Source organism: Typopeltis vanoorti, chromosome 6 (assembly GCF_054136105.1).
Source record: "Typopeltis vanoorti isolate ZY-2024b chromosome 6, IOZ_Tvanoo_1.0, whole genome shotgun sequence".
NCBI classification, from domain to species: Eukaryota; Metazoa; Arthropoda; class Arachnida; order Uropygi; family Thelyphonidae; genus Typopeltis; species Typopeltis vanoorti.
The window spans coordinates 112,305,527-112,322,024 of NC_143554.1; the positions used below are offsets into that span (position 1 = coordinate 112,305,527).

The window sequence follows — 16,498 nt, forward strand, 5'->3', positions numbered from 1 at the left end:
GCGAGCTTCAAAGCACGAGCATCAAGTTAGCTATGATCCCCCCCCCCCCCCTCCTTTTTCACGTTCAAAACGCGTCCTCCTTGATGCTTCGGTGTAAATAGCGGTGAAGCAGTTGCACGTTTCGGCCTCCGTACACGACGCTCGATTTTACTGCAGGGAGTTGGATGGCCTGGTTCCGCAAAGCGTCACCTACAGACTAATGCAACAGCCACCGTGCAGGCCTGGGCTACGCCTGCTGTATGACCGTGACTGTCATACGGGCCAGACCGTTCTCTCGCTCGTGGAGTACTCCGAGCTGCTTGGATTTCGGCATGGGATGATAGTGATGTAGCTCATCAAGAGATAGTTGTGGTTGTTTTTTCTTTTTTTTTTTAAAGAAAAAAAAAAGAAAGAAAGATTTTTCCGTCCGCAACTTGTCGTACGGGACCGGTGGCTACTTGGTACCGCCGGTGATTGTTGAACATCGAAAAACATTAGTGTTTTATTTTAGTGGTGCTTTTTAGTGTGTTTTCATGAGGAAGTGATCCCATTTACCGGAACTACTGCAAAGGAAATTTAACTTACTACTTCCGGTTGTTGTGATACTGACCACCATGAAGCCCAAGGAAGGCAGGTGAGTAGAATATTAACGTTATTTTCAGTGTTTGTTTCTCAAGCGAACGACGATATATCTAAGAAAGAGAAAATTACTTCTACGAATGACGTAGAAAGCTTTGTTGACGGTGATGTCGGGTTTGCAGTCAAGGGGACCCGACTCCATGCGATGACTTCTAAGTTAATTCGACATATCCATCATTTTCACGTTTAAAAATCTTTCTATTCTGTTTTAAACAATCAACTGTTATAGAATTCTAACAACGTATATCCAAATAGAAAATTAGTTAAACAAGAAACTGAATAAAAGTTCTATATTTAATTGAATTTCAATTGGAGTATCCGGTGTAAACAGCGGATCATTTAAATCTGTAAGCGGTCATCCTTAAATGATATTTTAGGTGACTTCATCCTTCCCTCCACCTTTTGTTACAAATTTTCATACAACGTTTCAGATCCTTCTCCCTATTTGTCATCGTTGATCTAAATTTAAAGGTTTTGTCTTTTCATCTGCACTCTCTCCATTTATTTCTATTTTTATAGCATTAATAATTACAATTATTAATTGCATTATGAACTTCTGTTCGTATTCAGTCAGTTTTTAATTCATTTTAACATTTTAAAATAATTTTAGAAGTTGATTTTGAGGCTGCGTTTCTTAAATCGAAAAAGCTGTATTTTTTCGTAAAGAAACAATCCGATTTTGCTTTGTCACTTGGTTCAAAACCCCTCCCCGTTATGAAATATTAACATTTTACCATTCCCTTTTAGCGTAACATCATGTAAGAGCACTCCCTAACCACTTTTAATAATTTAGGGTATTGTTTTAACATCTTGGTATAAACGCAATCACTTTTAATATTAATTAGCAATAAAAAAATATGGCTTAGCGTGATCTAATTATAAAATGAAACTTCTATTTCTTGATAAAATTTACGTTTTAATATTCCATTATTTATGAAACAAATTTAATACGTATGAATCTCACTAAAGTATGCTAAACTGTTCTCAGTATTTCATATATTACCGTGAGAGAAACGATAAACAACACTTGGAGCTAAAAATGAATTTATTGTACTACAAAGGGTTTGTTCCTTGAATAATTGTCTACTGTGAAAATATTCATCCCCACCCAGTCAGTTCAGTGACTCTGTAATGATCCTAGTACCACCTTTACTTGCGTCCTACTTTTCTTATTCATGCATAAGATGTAGGTGTGTTAAGACATCACATTTCTTAGCTGTCAAGCGGACGGTTGTTCTTATGCAGGCTTAACATCGCTGGAAGCGAGATCTATGCATTTTGTAGGTGACTTTAAGAAACTTATGTGAACGTAAGTTTTGGCCACTATGCAAATAAATTCTTGACAGAATAGACTTTTGATAATCTGAAACAACCCGTAAATGGATGAACTGTCATGTGATTACACTGTTTTATTTTCCCATCAAATTGAAGAAATTCAGAATTCGCCATTGCTTTGAGAAGGCCAGGGAATGAGGAAAGGCATAAATTAGCAGCAGGAATCCCAACGTCATTTGCGGATGTGGGATAATCTTATGAAGGTAAATAAGAAACGAATGTGCTGAGAAAACGGATCTCAGCATGAATTTGCACATCCTCCACTCGCGGTGTTGTAACCCACATGCATACGATAACCAAACAGGAAAAGTAGGACACTGCAAATGATGACGGCATCGCTATCAAGTCACTGAACTGACTAGAAATTTTCTCTTTCTAATTTTATTTTTTCTTTCTTTTTTCTTCTTCTTCTTTTCTCTCTCTCTCTCTCTCTCTCTCTCTCTGTGTGTGCGTGTGTGTGTGTGTGTGTGTTGCATAACATATAACATTACTTATATTTTGAAAGGGAAGATTTCCAAATACTTGCATATGCTCCATATAAAAATTAGAATATTGTTTATCATGTTGAGAGAGATGCTTTACAGTCAATCAATCAATCAGACTGGCAAATATAATAAATAAATAAGTCGAAAATTATCAAGACATATTTTTTCATTGGATCGGACTGTAGATAGAAATTATGTGAATGAGATTAGATTCGGAAAATATGACTATTGATTGTTTATTTTATAAAAATGAACTTACTGAAAAAAAAAAACCACTCTTTGAACATACGGATTAAAATATTAGTAGCCCTAGATATAGCATTATTTCCTCGAAAATAATAACCACAACAACCTTGTTAGCAGAAACATTTTCCTTGCGCTAACCTGGTTCAATAATAAGTGTGTGTGTGTGTGTGTGTGTGTGTGTGTGTGTGTGTACACATATTAGTGGTAGTAGTATTCACATGTTTAAATATAGCTTCCACAGGCACTCCCGATTTGCAAGAGGAATTTCTTGAAATTTTTGTTTAAGGAAGCATAACTCTCCTTGACACACACACACACACACACACACACACACACACACACACACACACACACACACACACACACACACACACACACACACACACACAAATATAACAAAAATAGAGTAATTGTCGTCAATAACGATAACTACAGGTGATTTTAGTGTTACTAAGACTTACTGTGATTCGCTGAAGGAAAATTCCCCGTAAAAAAGACATCAAAAATATTTTCTTCGTTTATTATAAAAAGTGATTATTCTAAATATAAGTAAAAATTATAATGATTACTGCCCGAAACGCTGCAGTAATTTTAACTAGCCACAAAATCAATCATGATCATTCACGCCACCGTAAAAAACATCGTCTGCTGAACCAGTAAATGATTAAATTGTAAATAAACAATCGCATGCGCGTTACAGGTATCTAGGCAACGCCACCAAGTGACTACAGCTTAAATGTAAACAAATGTAATAATTTTAGTAAATATATTTAAAATGTTATTTAAAAATTATTAGTTAGGTTAACATGTGAAACGTATGCATGATATCACAACCAATTCGTTTCTTTATAATAACATAAAATATATTTTAATACTTTTGAACTATATTTTTAATTATTAGTAGTGTTAGTATATTTTCTTCGGTTGTTTTCTTCACCAAATTTTGTAAAAAAATATTGCTTTTCTTTATTTTTTCTTTTGAAACGAAAAGAGAGAGGAATACAAAATCTATGTGTGATTTCCTCTTCCCCAGGTGTTCAAGGACAAGGTTAGCTTTACGATAATCTAGTTTCTTTCTTTGTTTCTTTTTGTTGCTTGCTGAAGCATGACAATTCCTTATCATTAATATCGGTTTCACGACGTCTTCTTGTGTTTCGTGTAAGAAGCCATTGCTATTGTTTGTTATGGAACGATGAATGACTTGGGAATGCTGACGAAGTTCGGTTAATCTTTAAGGTAAATTATCTCAGTCTCACGAATGCATTTTTTTAGGAAGAATGGTACCTTCATGTGTACCATTTAGAGTCCTTCGGTTTGGCAGGTTAGTGCAATGATGCGTTTGTTTGAAGACCAGTTTCAAATGTTATAGATTACTGGAAGGCACAATTACCACGTTCCAATGGAAGCTTAGCGTTTAGAACAAAACGAGCAGATGAACCAACTGCGGATAAATGTTATGGTTCAAGGACCAGGAAACCTGTTTTTTTTTTTTTTCTTCTTCTTTATTTTTTATTGCTTGGTTAATTTTTTTATTTTTATTTTTATTTTTAGAATCAGCAAACACCGTCTCATATTATAATTTCGAATTTATATAATAAATGACATCGTACTGTACCAATCGAAAGAAACAAAGGTTTCCCGCTTCCGTATTTGTGTATCGACGCGTTTTGTGTGTTAATGATAACTGTTCGTAGTTTTTCGTGGTTGCGATTACCAGATCGAAAAGATTTATCTAACGTGACGAGAATGGAATGCTGATAAGAGATCTTTTTGTTTCTTTGTGTTTTGTTACGCTGAGGGAAGTGTGGCCTCACGAGAGATCTATTGGCGTCCTATTTCAGTAAAGGTGAATTCAATTGGTGATTATAATGCGCTTCGAGTCCCACTACTCATCTTTACCTTTAGTCTAAGGGTCAGACTGAAGGTAAAGAACACGCTAAGTATTCGAACTATGGCGTTTATTCAACATCTTTGCTAATCATAGGTCGGTCTTGTATCGTACGAAAATAGCAAATAAATATCTGGAATGTTATTCAACGGATGACAAAATCAGGTCTACATACTGAGTGCTGTAATCGCCTGAAAAAGAGACCGGCGATATTTCGTATCATTAAACATAATATTTGGTTCATTACTGGGTACGTTGGTACGTTTGTTCTTCGGTTGAAAAGACGCAGATTTGAATCCTTGATGACGTTTGAATCCCCCTGACAAGGCAAAGACAACCTGACCTGTGAACACACACACATATCTACAGCATAATACACCTGCCTATTAGGAGATAAAAAAGGGGAATGACAAGCAGGCTGTACCAAAATCTTTTAAAACCCCAAACCAGAGGACTTTATCCACCTGGGATAGAAGGAATGAAGAAGATTTGGTTTAACGTATTTTTCAATCAAAAATTACAGGTGATTCCAATTGCCATCTATCGGCCTCAAAGTGGTTTGTTATTCCCAACCAACAGGCTGTCCGTTCGAATTTCATAGGGGCATGTATATTTGTGAATATACACGTCACGTGCCTTTAGATGTTAGATGAATTTCGTTCGCCCTAAGAGATCATTATCACAGGCCTGAAGTGGATTAAAAAAGTTCTGTGTTTGGTCTCTAGAGCAGGACTTCTGGATTATTTAATTCTTAATGTTCGCTAACTAAAAATGTACCATAATCTTTACAACCCTCTGTGGTTGGGACTCATATAATAAAAAATTGTCTTGATAAATTGTTATGCGTTGATATTTTCGTGAATTTCAATTTTTTCTTTTCTTTTCTTTCTTTCTTTTTTTTTTTTCATGACGCGTATAATTTCCACTGTTTACAATAGAATTGGATGAAGACTCAATGGAACGACATAGAGCCTTTTGGCTCTTTATTTTAGTAAATACTTTACTCACTGACCGAGAGTTCGCTTACGAAAAATACACCTCCCCGACACTTCGAGTTCCTTAGTATTGAAAGAGAGTTTTTGCTTTCTTAAGGTTTCTGCCTGGTCTCTGAGGAGAACCAACCAGTTCGAAACAACTGTCACGCCAGTGAAACCTTATCAAAATAGACCAATAAAAGGCGAATATATGGAGGCTTGGGCAAGCGATCATGTCTTCTATAACAGCGCTTCCCAAACTGTGGGCCGCAGCCCCCTTGGGGGCCATAGGTTTTGTTGAGGGGGGCCGTGAAATAATGAAAACAAATTTAAAATGTTTTTAAGACTAAGTAGATTTTTTTATTTTAAAAGAAATGTATTTAACTTTTATTATTTATTATTTCTTTTTTGTTATTTTTTATATTTTAATGGAAAAATTCACACATCGGTGTTGGTTCACAAACTTTGCTTCCTGCGTATTTCGGCGCTTAATGAATATTAGTAAATATTGCTTATTCATATTGCATTGCTATTTCATTTCAAAGCAGTGGTTAATTGTATTTACTTCGAATGCTCTCCAGGGAAGCTCCAAATCTTCCTGTCTCTTTCATCATGCGTTCGTAAGGACTGTTGATATTGACTTTATATACATATCAAAACTCGTTTTATATTATCATGTCATCCGAGCTAGTTTTCTGTTACCAATAAAAGTTTCGCATATACTTCACACATGAAAAAAGCTTAAACAAGTTCATGTGGGGAGATAGTAACTCGCTTGCAGTGATAAACAACAGCCCTCCCTAACAGCCAGTATACTGCAGAGGCAATAAAAACAAGTACTTTTATTATGCCAGTGAATAAGGTATGAGGAGTCTGTGTAATATATTACTCAACAAATAGTGCAATTAGAGAATATAAAGACAACTGGGATAAAAACACACTAATTAATGAATCACATGTCCCCTCATACAGAAACTATGCTGTATAGACTGAAACAAAACCATATGTTGCATGGACAAACACAGTATCTAACTAAAAACTATTGTTATTAATTAGATGTGTGTGAGTTCGATTTCCAAAGGCAGCAATAAAATTCAACCGAACGTGTTAAAATTCGTAAAAGTGTTAAAACTAAGTAATATATATATGTAACGAACGTTATGGCAGTTTCACATATGGAATTCGGTTGAAGAGAGTTAGCATTTCAACTCAATTGTCAGCTATGCTTTTATCTTTTGTTAATACCGCACCAATCATATCCACGTTTTAATAACCTGCCTTTGCTGGCTGTTTCGCGTTAGGCTTAATTACCTTAAAGGGAGAAAAGTCACAAAAGAGAAAAATGTTCCTGGTCTGGGGATTCCCTTATTCAGGTAATATTCATTAATTTCGTGTTATCAGTCTGTGGTCTGCCAGTATCGGTAAGTGGTGATATTATTTGATCTATTCTACGTTAAAAAATTTAACCCTGAGATGGATAAGTGGCTGATAAAAAATAAAAAAAAATTCCCTCGAACAAGCAGAAGAAGCAGAAACAGACTCGGAAAAAAAAAAAAAAAAAAGGGCAGTATTTCATATTTTACCAGAACAGCCGGCATCGTCTTCAGAAGAGGCAAAAAATGTAATATATGCATTTGATTTTTACAATATTCGCAATGTATGTTTTGTATTGAATATAAATACAATAAATATTATAATAATATATCTCTCTATTACGATTTTTTTTCGAGGGGGGCCGTGAAGTATTTTAATTTTTGCAAAGGGGGCCCTGACATCCAGAAGTTTGGGAAGCACTGATCTATAAGGTCCGTGCTAGGGCATCTGGTAAATGCCGGCGAGTGTACTCCCGTAAGCTCTCTGATCAAATTTCCTGAGGGATAATTAACATACAACTCAACGATCAATAAATATCACTTATTTCAAAAACAGATAACTGTTTTAAAACCGAAAATAAAAGGCGTTAAAATATTCGTTTTTATTTATTTATTTTTGTGATACTGCTAAATTGATTTAAAGATAGGAACTCATGGCGAAGTCGCTGTACTAGGTACCACTGCAATCATTTCTGACAATTTCTAGGAAGTCGTGAAGTTTGCGTTCAAATACTCATTATTTGCTTATGCCAAGTTAAAATATGACTGCAAATAAGAAAATAATTTCTTGTCTAGTATAATTCTATTCAAACACCAAAGAGTTTTCCGTATTTCAAAATTTAACTTTAGAAAGAAATATTTAAAGTTATATATCGTGGAAGAAGGCAATAGCACCCATTGCAGCAGAAGAAAAATTTGTTATTATTATTATTATTACTACTAACATTTTGGCGTCCAAAGACTCATTGCGGGACAGCACTCTATTCCGAACAACCACCTACACCACACTTCTCAATCGTCTATCTACTTAATGTCACTGCTACTATCCGATAAGTATTTTTTATCTGTAAATTGCGTGTGTTTTCTCTCTCTCTTAGCCAATTTGCCTGTATGCGGGATGATAAATCCGAGCTTCCTGGCGGAAAAAACCCTGCTGCTACGTTATGAGATCGACTAACCCACCTTCAAATGAAAAGTTCATATTAAAGCTTCTCTCGTCGAAGTTTTTGCAGGTTTCATGCAAACCCACAGAAACTCTTCAATGCATATTTCAATAACTCTTTCTTCAAAAACTCTTATGAAAGCCATAGCTTGAAGAATGTACATAACAACACTAAGGGATTTTTTATTAGTATATTTTTAGTTATTTTGGAATTATGCTTCAAAATTTTACACTTATAAAAATACATAGGAGGGTTGTTGGAATGGTACTTGTAATTTTTCTAGTAATGTATTGTTTTCCCTAAGTTAACATCAAGCCACTTATCCAAAGATTGAATGTTCAAAGAACTTTTCTCTTTGAACTGTTCCGCTTCTGTGAAAGACTGCCAAGAATGCTGTTTGCTGAATTGTAATTCAATACCTCTTTTGATTGGCAGACCACCACTACAAGTGGTGCGGTTTACAAAGAAATGTGAGGAATAAAGAACCAAGCAAGAATATCAGTGGTATTGGGTTTCTGCTTCACGGACAGAAAGCACGTAGTGGCTGTGTGAAAGCAGTCACACGGGAACATAATCAGTATATGTGTTGGGAAAGAAAAAAAAAAGTTTTTTCGTTATTTTAGATATATTGTGTAATACGTAGGAATGCTATGTCAAAATTAGAAAGAAAAAAAAACAAAATAAGAAAAAAACAGTGTTAATGTTAATGGCGTCCATCCATCCGTTACATGATTTATCTTTCCAACCGCCTGATGAATTTTGATGCAATATAATTTTTATGTCAATAAAAATAACATGCATTGCACTGGAGAAAGAGAGTCTCCATAGCTCTGTCGGTTTCGTTTATGTCCTTTGGTCGGAAAGATTTGGGTTCAGATCCTGTCTAGGACTCGAAGAACCTTTATCAGGGTTTTTCAACCGAAGACAACCTTGCCATAGTGGGATTCCTGTCCATAGCTTGTTAGTTGGCTATAGATAGCCAACCAGGCCTCGTGGATCCTTACTAAAATCGATCAACCTATTTTCATTTTGAATGACAATGAACAAGTTGATTTACCACTTTACTAGAGTCCCATGGTGGGAAACGACCTACTCATGATTTTTTGAAGTAGTACCTATTCTGAAATCTTTTTTGTAAAGGTAACTTTTAACAAGATTGTAGTTTGGTTTATTTGATTAGGTTGTTTATACACAGCCAATGATGACAATTCGCTTTTGTTGGAAATATCTGATTTTAAATTCCATCCAGTACTCGAAGAATACATAAAAGGTTCAACCAAAAATGAGTTAGCCAGTCCCATACGGAAGTGGAGGTTTTACATCTCGCAAAACAGGCATGCAGTTAACACTGAGCTGTTAATCGGAATAGTCTATCATTAATTAGGTTTATATAAAGCCAAGTTACTTGAATACGGGAGTCCAGTGAGTCCAACACATTGTGGGGAAAGGTGGTGGATATACACCTATGTAATACTGACAGGCTAATTATAAACAAGAATAAAATGATTATAAAAAGATCAAATTAATTATCCTTACATAAAGAAGAGGTATTATAATATTTATAATACGTAGTACTATGGTTTAACAAGTTATATAAAATCCTGCAGAATTAATTGCTGTGTTATCGATTTCAAAATCACAACAAACCTATATAGTATGCATCCCACAATGTCGCCAGTAACGCTTATCTGTTTGACTAATCGGCCTCTTACAGTCAGCTCTTGTGAACAGCAGAATTATCAGCGTCCTTTTTTTGTTTGTATTAATAACGTTTATCCTTCAGGCAACCTGCATTTTTTTATTTGTTTTATGTTTCGAGATAACGAATAACAATCGTGCGTAATATATCTTTGTAAACTAAGTGTTTCATCTAACAATTATATTGATTTCTAAAAAGATAATAGCATCGTGATTAATTATCTAAGTCACTCTGTCAAATTAGCATTTAAGTATTTAGAGACTTGAACGATAGCAGGATTATATAGCAGTTCAATGTACTGCAAATAGCGTATGATAGTGGCGCATGCGCACACATTTAGTCACATTTTTGGGTTAAATAAATAAATAAAACTTTTAACTCTCCCGAAAAGCATATACAAAATTTGATTAATTTATTTATTAAAGTTTGCCGCAATTTGTTTTACAAACTTCTCACTGATCGAAATTAGGAATTTTTACTTATTTTTGAATTTAGCATTGTTTTGGTATTCGCATTTAACATTATGATTTTTGTCAGTTGAAATAAAGTAGAGGTCGCTTGATCTCTCCTGTACGAACTTAAAATAGATCAGAAATTTCAATATAATCATAGATATAATTATTATTCTACTATTCTCTCATAGATAATCTAAAATAGACCAAAGCATATAATTCCTCTGCTATTTAAAAATTATCAGGAACTCAGATAATGACGTCTGTCTACGAAATAAATAAAAAAAATCGAAAGATTGTTACGAATTTAACATTTATGATTCTTGTCAGTTGAAATAAAGTAGAGGTCGCTTGATTCATTATTTCAATATTCTCTACTGCACAAACTTAAAAATAGATCAGAAATCTGGAAGCATGTATCTATAGATATAATGATTATTCCGTTATTCTCTCATAGATAATCTAAAATACACCAAAGCATATAATTCCTCTGCTATTTAAAAATTATCAGGAACACAGATAATGACGTCTTTCTACGAAATAAAAGAAATAATCAAAAGATTTTTTATAATTTTTAAATATAATCCAATCTATTATGGATATAATATTTATTCTTTTGATCATAATATCATTATGATTAAAATATACTACCAATTTCAAGTGTTACGATTAGAAGCTACTGTAAATTGAATAATTTATTACGGATGTTTTATCCGATTCAGAAGGATTGTATAGAGGTTGTTGCCACAGAAAAATAACGGTTTAATTATCTTCACGCGGAAATGGTAAAATGAGTTTTTATAGAGGACAGCTATGATTTACGTGATGCATTCTGACCTAAGAAGAGATCCAACAGAACAGTGTTACTGTAAAATAATAAGAGGCATATATATATATATATATATATATATGGTGTTATTATCCTAGGCATTATTAGTATGAGAATAACACTTTTGACAATAGAATTATAAAAACATGGCTCCGGGGTCAGTAGATGCAACCAGGAAGAGACAACCTCATTGAAGTGAAATAATCAAAACCACTTTCTCTTTGGTATGCTTTTCAATGATAATTATTTTCACTGCCTTGGACCAATTATTTCTCTAATAATTCAAAATTAAAACATCTACGATCTTCCCTCTTTTATTATTTTTTTTTTCTTGCTTTCTGAAAGGTAGATTATATTCCGCCTGGTAAATTTACGGGGGGGGGGAATAAAAATGGGACTGTGAAATTGCAAGCGTTAGACGACCTGTCAGACCGCAACATCCCACTGCCGGGTAGGGTGCACTGCACTTTAACATTTTTTTTTTTTTTTTTTTCATTAACGATTCCGGTTTTAACGTCAGTTGCTGACAATACTTGTTAGCGAATATGCAAGATTATTTCCTTTTTCAAATATGACAAATGCCGCTATAGCATTTAATGGAAATTCGTGCTTTATAAGGAATATAACGGATATTAGGGTTAGTAGGGTACGAATAATTCTAATCAACAGTTCCGCTACGTAAAAGTAAAAAGTCTATATATTTTTAAAATATATAATTTATTGATGAAGAAAAAAATTACGCTTAAGAATAAAGACTTTAGTTCCATAAAAAATAAATTCCTTACATTTAGCAACTGGCTGCTAAATGTAAGGAAAAGCTTTAATGATTTTAAAGTAAAGGATAGTTAATGCCATTGACACTCTTGATCGACTTAGGTCTCCTGGTAGATGGTTTGAAATAACAAAAATAAATATTATTTCATGAAATATTAAATTACTAATAAATATACATTCGTGTTTTAACTGTCTTTTTCCCAAACTTATTAAACTGAAGTTCTTCTGTTTGCCACCTTTTTTGGCATTATTATTATTATTGAGCCTCCGTTCTGTATAGACGAAGCTCTTTGGTCGGAACGACCTAGGTTCGATTCCCGTCCGTGAAGCAAGCACCCTTTATCGGGTCTTTTCGACTAAAGATGAGTTAGCCGGTCTCATACGGAGATGGAATGTTTTCCTCCCGGAAACTCGGGTTTTTCACCTCTCAAAACAGGCAAACCGGTCCCGTGAACACACACATATACTGACATAAAATACTTAGGGCAAGGGAGGCAACGGGAAACCAACTTGTACCATAAAAATATTCCATTGCGAAGTGGCATATCGATGCCCCACCAACACTTTTATTTATTTATCATAAACAAAAAAATAATAAAAAGTGCTATGTTTTTATTTGAACGCACGTAAAATATTTTTTACTGGCTGTTTATTTTAATTATTAAATAATAGTAGAAATATCATATATAATTCAATAACTAAAGTTACGATTAATTACACTTAAAACTATTATCATATCATATCATAAAAATAGAGTATTTACTTAGATACCTACACAGTTTCATCCCATATATCCTCTGTGTATCGTTTGGTTTCGGCAAGATTTAATAAAAAATTCACCTTCACGGAAACATAGAATTAAGACAGATCAAATAAATCTGCTCTCTCTTTGACTAGCATATTCAAAATCAAATATCTTCTGCCATTAAAAATTTGTTCGAAATATTAGTGACATTTGCAAAGTTATGATGAATGGTTTAAAAAATTATGAAAAATAACAAACACTAAAAACAATAATGGTAAATAGATACAGTCTCGCAAATTGGACTGAGCTAGTTCTGCAATGACCGAGTGTGATACAGACGAAAACGGTGTATCCTTTAGAAACGGTTTTTTTTTTATTTTACACACATATATATATATATATATATATATATATATATATATATATATATATATATAAAGCGTTCTTTATCATAAATCAAATAAACTATAGCGGAACACCTCACGGATGCATCTCTTTGTATGAAAAAAAAAAAAAAACATTCACTAAAAACCGTCTAAATACAGTGGCGCAACCAAAAAAATGAGAAACGCGGTCAGTAATGACTTGAAACGCCTTTCTAGTCATTACTGACGGCATTTCTCAGTAAGTAATGACTTGAAGCGCCTTTCTAGAATATCTCGCATGTATTCGATAGGATTCGTGTCGCCAACACATATTAAGATGGTTAAAACATGTTAGACTTCACTGTCATGGTCTATAAATTATTCTTGGAAGTTTTTAGCTTAGTGGATCCTACCATTGTTGTTCTGGAAGACACCATTACCTTCGTAGGTGTTGCCATCCTACGCTGAATGTGATTAGATAAGAGATTGGTCCTATTCAAAGGGTACAAAGCGAGGTAATGTTTGCACACTGATCTCACAACAAAAGACTGTTTATGCCTCCTGTTTATGCATTTCAGAAGTAATCATTTAAACACTTGGAACGAACTAGAGAGAGTTTGATTTCAGGGATTTTTCAATCCCGGTACACTGGGATTCGGGCTCAATTAATTCCAGAATTTCACTTAAAATTACATATAATATTTACAGAGATACTAAGTAATAACCGAAAATTACATTTATCAAGAAAAACAATTTCATAAAATTAGTTTATATTTAGTTTATGTATTATCGATACTTATAAAATAAAAGTATAAAATTAGAAATTAATGATAATAATAATAGATGATAAATTCATTAAGGTGGATATTAAAATTTTAATTAATTAAAAGTTATGTGAAAACTGAACCCTGCATGAACATTTGATCTTCAGTAGAACATACATAGTAGTTCTTTATCGCTATAGATTTTGTAATTTAATTCTACATTAATTTAATGATAGAGAAGTACTAATATTTAGTTTCTGTTAACCAGCTTACAATTAGCTTTTAATAATACGCAAGATCTAAGAAACTACAATCGCTCGAGAATTTTCTTTCTGTTAGAAATAAACCAGAGAATGTATTTCGATTGAAGAGGGATAATTTAATTCCATACTTTCACTGGACATCAGCAGATACTATGTGGTCACTTCCACACCTCAGAAATATACCACTCGAATTCTCTCTAGATGGTCCTATTGTAGACTTTTCTTGTGGCTTGAACTCCCAGATCAGTCACTCCAGGCATACCATTCAATCTCATTGAGAACCTGCTACTTCCCCTTTTCCAGGAATTTTACCTTCTACTACTCTTTTAGGAAATCTATTCTTTCTATATGTCCAAAGTATTTCAGCTTTCTTCTGTCAGTTGTCCTTAAAAAACTTTAAGACTCCTTAAGGAGTCATAAACTTCTACTGGTTCTTTCTAGGACCCATCCATTTATCCGCCTTTCAGTGTATGAGATCTCAAAAGTCTCCTGTAACACCACTTCTGATAACCAGCTATCATTTTCCTTATCAGACGTCTTTAAATTCAAAGTTTCATCCATATTTCAACATTCATAAGTAACTACTGAAGAAGAAAAAAAAAGCTGCATTCAGAATCCTCAGCTTTGTTAATATCATGATAGATAAGTCTGGAAGGACAGATCTCTTACTATCGTTAAAGCCATTCCTAACTTCTTCTGATGTTTTCCGAACAGCAATTCTTCACACTGATAATGAATTCCAGGTACATTTACTGACTTCTTCAATTATATCTCCATTCACACAGACTTTGTTTATCAGGGCCTTCCCTGTCTATATTTCCTTTGAGAACCATTGTCTTGTTAGAGTTAAGTTTAATTTATCTGTTCTTGCTGATCTCATGAACTCTGTCACGGATTCGTCCTAGTTCTTCGTTGTCATTACAAAAGAGTGCTGTATCATCAGCGTATCTCAAATTGCTGACCATCTGCTACCTATCCTAATTCCTGTGTTTCAGTGCTACGCGAATTACATCCTCAGTATAGATAGGTAATAATAGATACTGAGCAAGTGAGGAGAAAATCGGCATCCTTACCTAACTCCCTTGCCCACCTAAAGCTAATCTGTTATGCAAATACCGTTCTTAATGTGGTTTTTTCACACTGTACAGATTAGTTATCAACTTGACAATGTGCTGAAGTAAACCTATTACTTTCAGGAGGTTCGAACAAGAGTTTTAGACTGTTTTGAAAGTTTACAGATAATATATAATCCTAATTTTCGCTAATCATATTTCTTGTGTTAGTAAGATGTGTGTTGGTATGATTCTGGAAATGTTTACCTCAATTTCAAAATCTTCTATCAAAATATAAGGAGGTATAGAGTTGGGTAGATGCAGGGGCGAATGCTGGTCTTGAAATTCACGCTTGCTGTTGTTATCATTCAGGGAGTGAGAGGTGTGATTGAAGTCTGATTAGCGGAATAATGAATTACTGACCATTTAAAACTATATATTTAGAAATTTATGTACATTTAATCATACAAATACATTTATTTTACAAATGATATTCTATATTTTTCAATTTAGCTACTTGAATACAAATTCTACCTTACAGTTCTTCTTTATGAAGTGGTCAATAACATCGTCATAAAAAGTTGGTTGTAACTTAATTTTCCCAAGCAACACGCACACTCGTAAAGGCTGGCTAGAGCCACTTTGCGTATGGTCTTGTTTAGACGAGCAAGCATCGGCATTCGATACACAACGCAAAGCTCAATTATTGCCTCGCAAGCTTAAGACGTCTTCTATCTATCTACAAAAATAAAAGATTAAATGGAATGCTTATAAATGCATGCATTTATTAACAAATAAATGAATATTACTTCTTTTTCAATTAATGAGCTTGCGCAGCAAGCATTGGAGAATTTGCCTCTGGGTGGATGACAATTGCCGTGTATTCAAGGCTAAGATATATAAGACAAAGAAAAAGGTATACGAATGCCATATGTTAAGGTAAAGCATTCTCTAACAATTCGGACGATCCCTAGGCCACTCAATCGTGGGCGAATGACCGTCCATCTTAGCATTGACTCCACGCAGTGATGGCCTTCCATCACACACCACCACCGAGCAGAACCGCTCATATTCCGAAGAAAAGCATTCACCAACAAAGCCCCTCAGCGGGCCGTGCCTGAGAACACTTTTCCCGGAGACTCAAATTGCTCCCTTAAGGCAAAAACCTTAAGAGAGCGTACTTATAACTCTCGAATCTCAGCACCCCAGGGGGGGGGGGGGGGGGTAACAGCAACAGCCGAGCCTCAGTTAAACTTCATTGGTACAGCATTGCTATCCATTATCCTCCAAGGGTATTAATCACCGCACGAATGCCATATCTAAATGGTTATGGATATCTATATCTAAAAAAAGATGAAGACGAAATTTGAAACGTTTATTATATGTCACGTTATTTGTTATCTGCTTTATATAAAATAAAAAGGTGTTAGAAGATTTATTTAGTTTATTTATGATATGTAGAGTAGATTATAA

At 34.2% G+C, this 16,498-nt stretch overlaps 1 protein-coding gene across 2 annotated transcripts in view; it reads left to right on the forward strand.

The window, feature by feature from the left end:
* The first annotated feature begins 272 nt into the window (after positions 1-272).
* LOC150105817 (uncharacterized) overlaps positions 273-16,498 on the forward strand; it is a 184,433-nt gene continuing 168,207 nt past the window's right edge. For both annotated transcript variants that reach the window (XM_090394358.1, XM_090394359.1), the window contains exon 1: positions 273-613. In XM_090394358.1, coding sequence (XP_090250484.1) covers positions 594-613 — 20 coding nt within the window. In that variant the 5' untranslated portion in view covers positions 273-593. The remainder of the gene's footprint in view (positions 614-16,498) is intronic.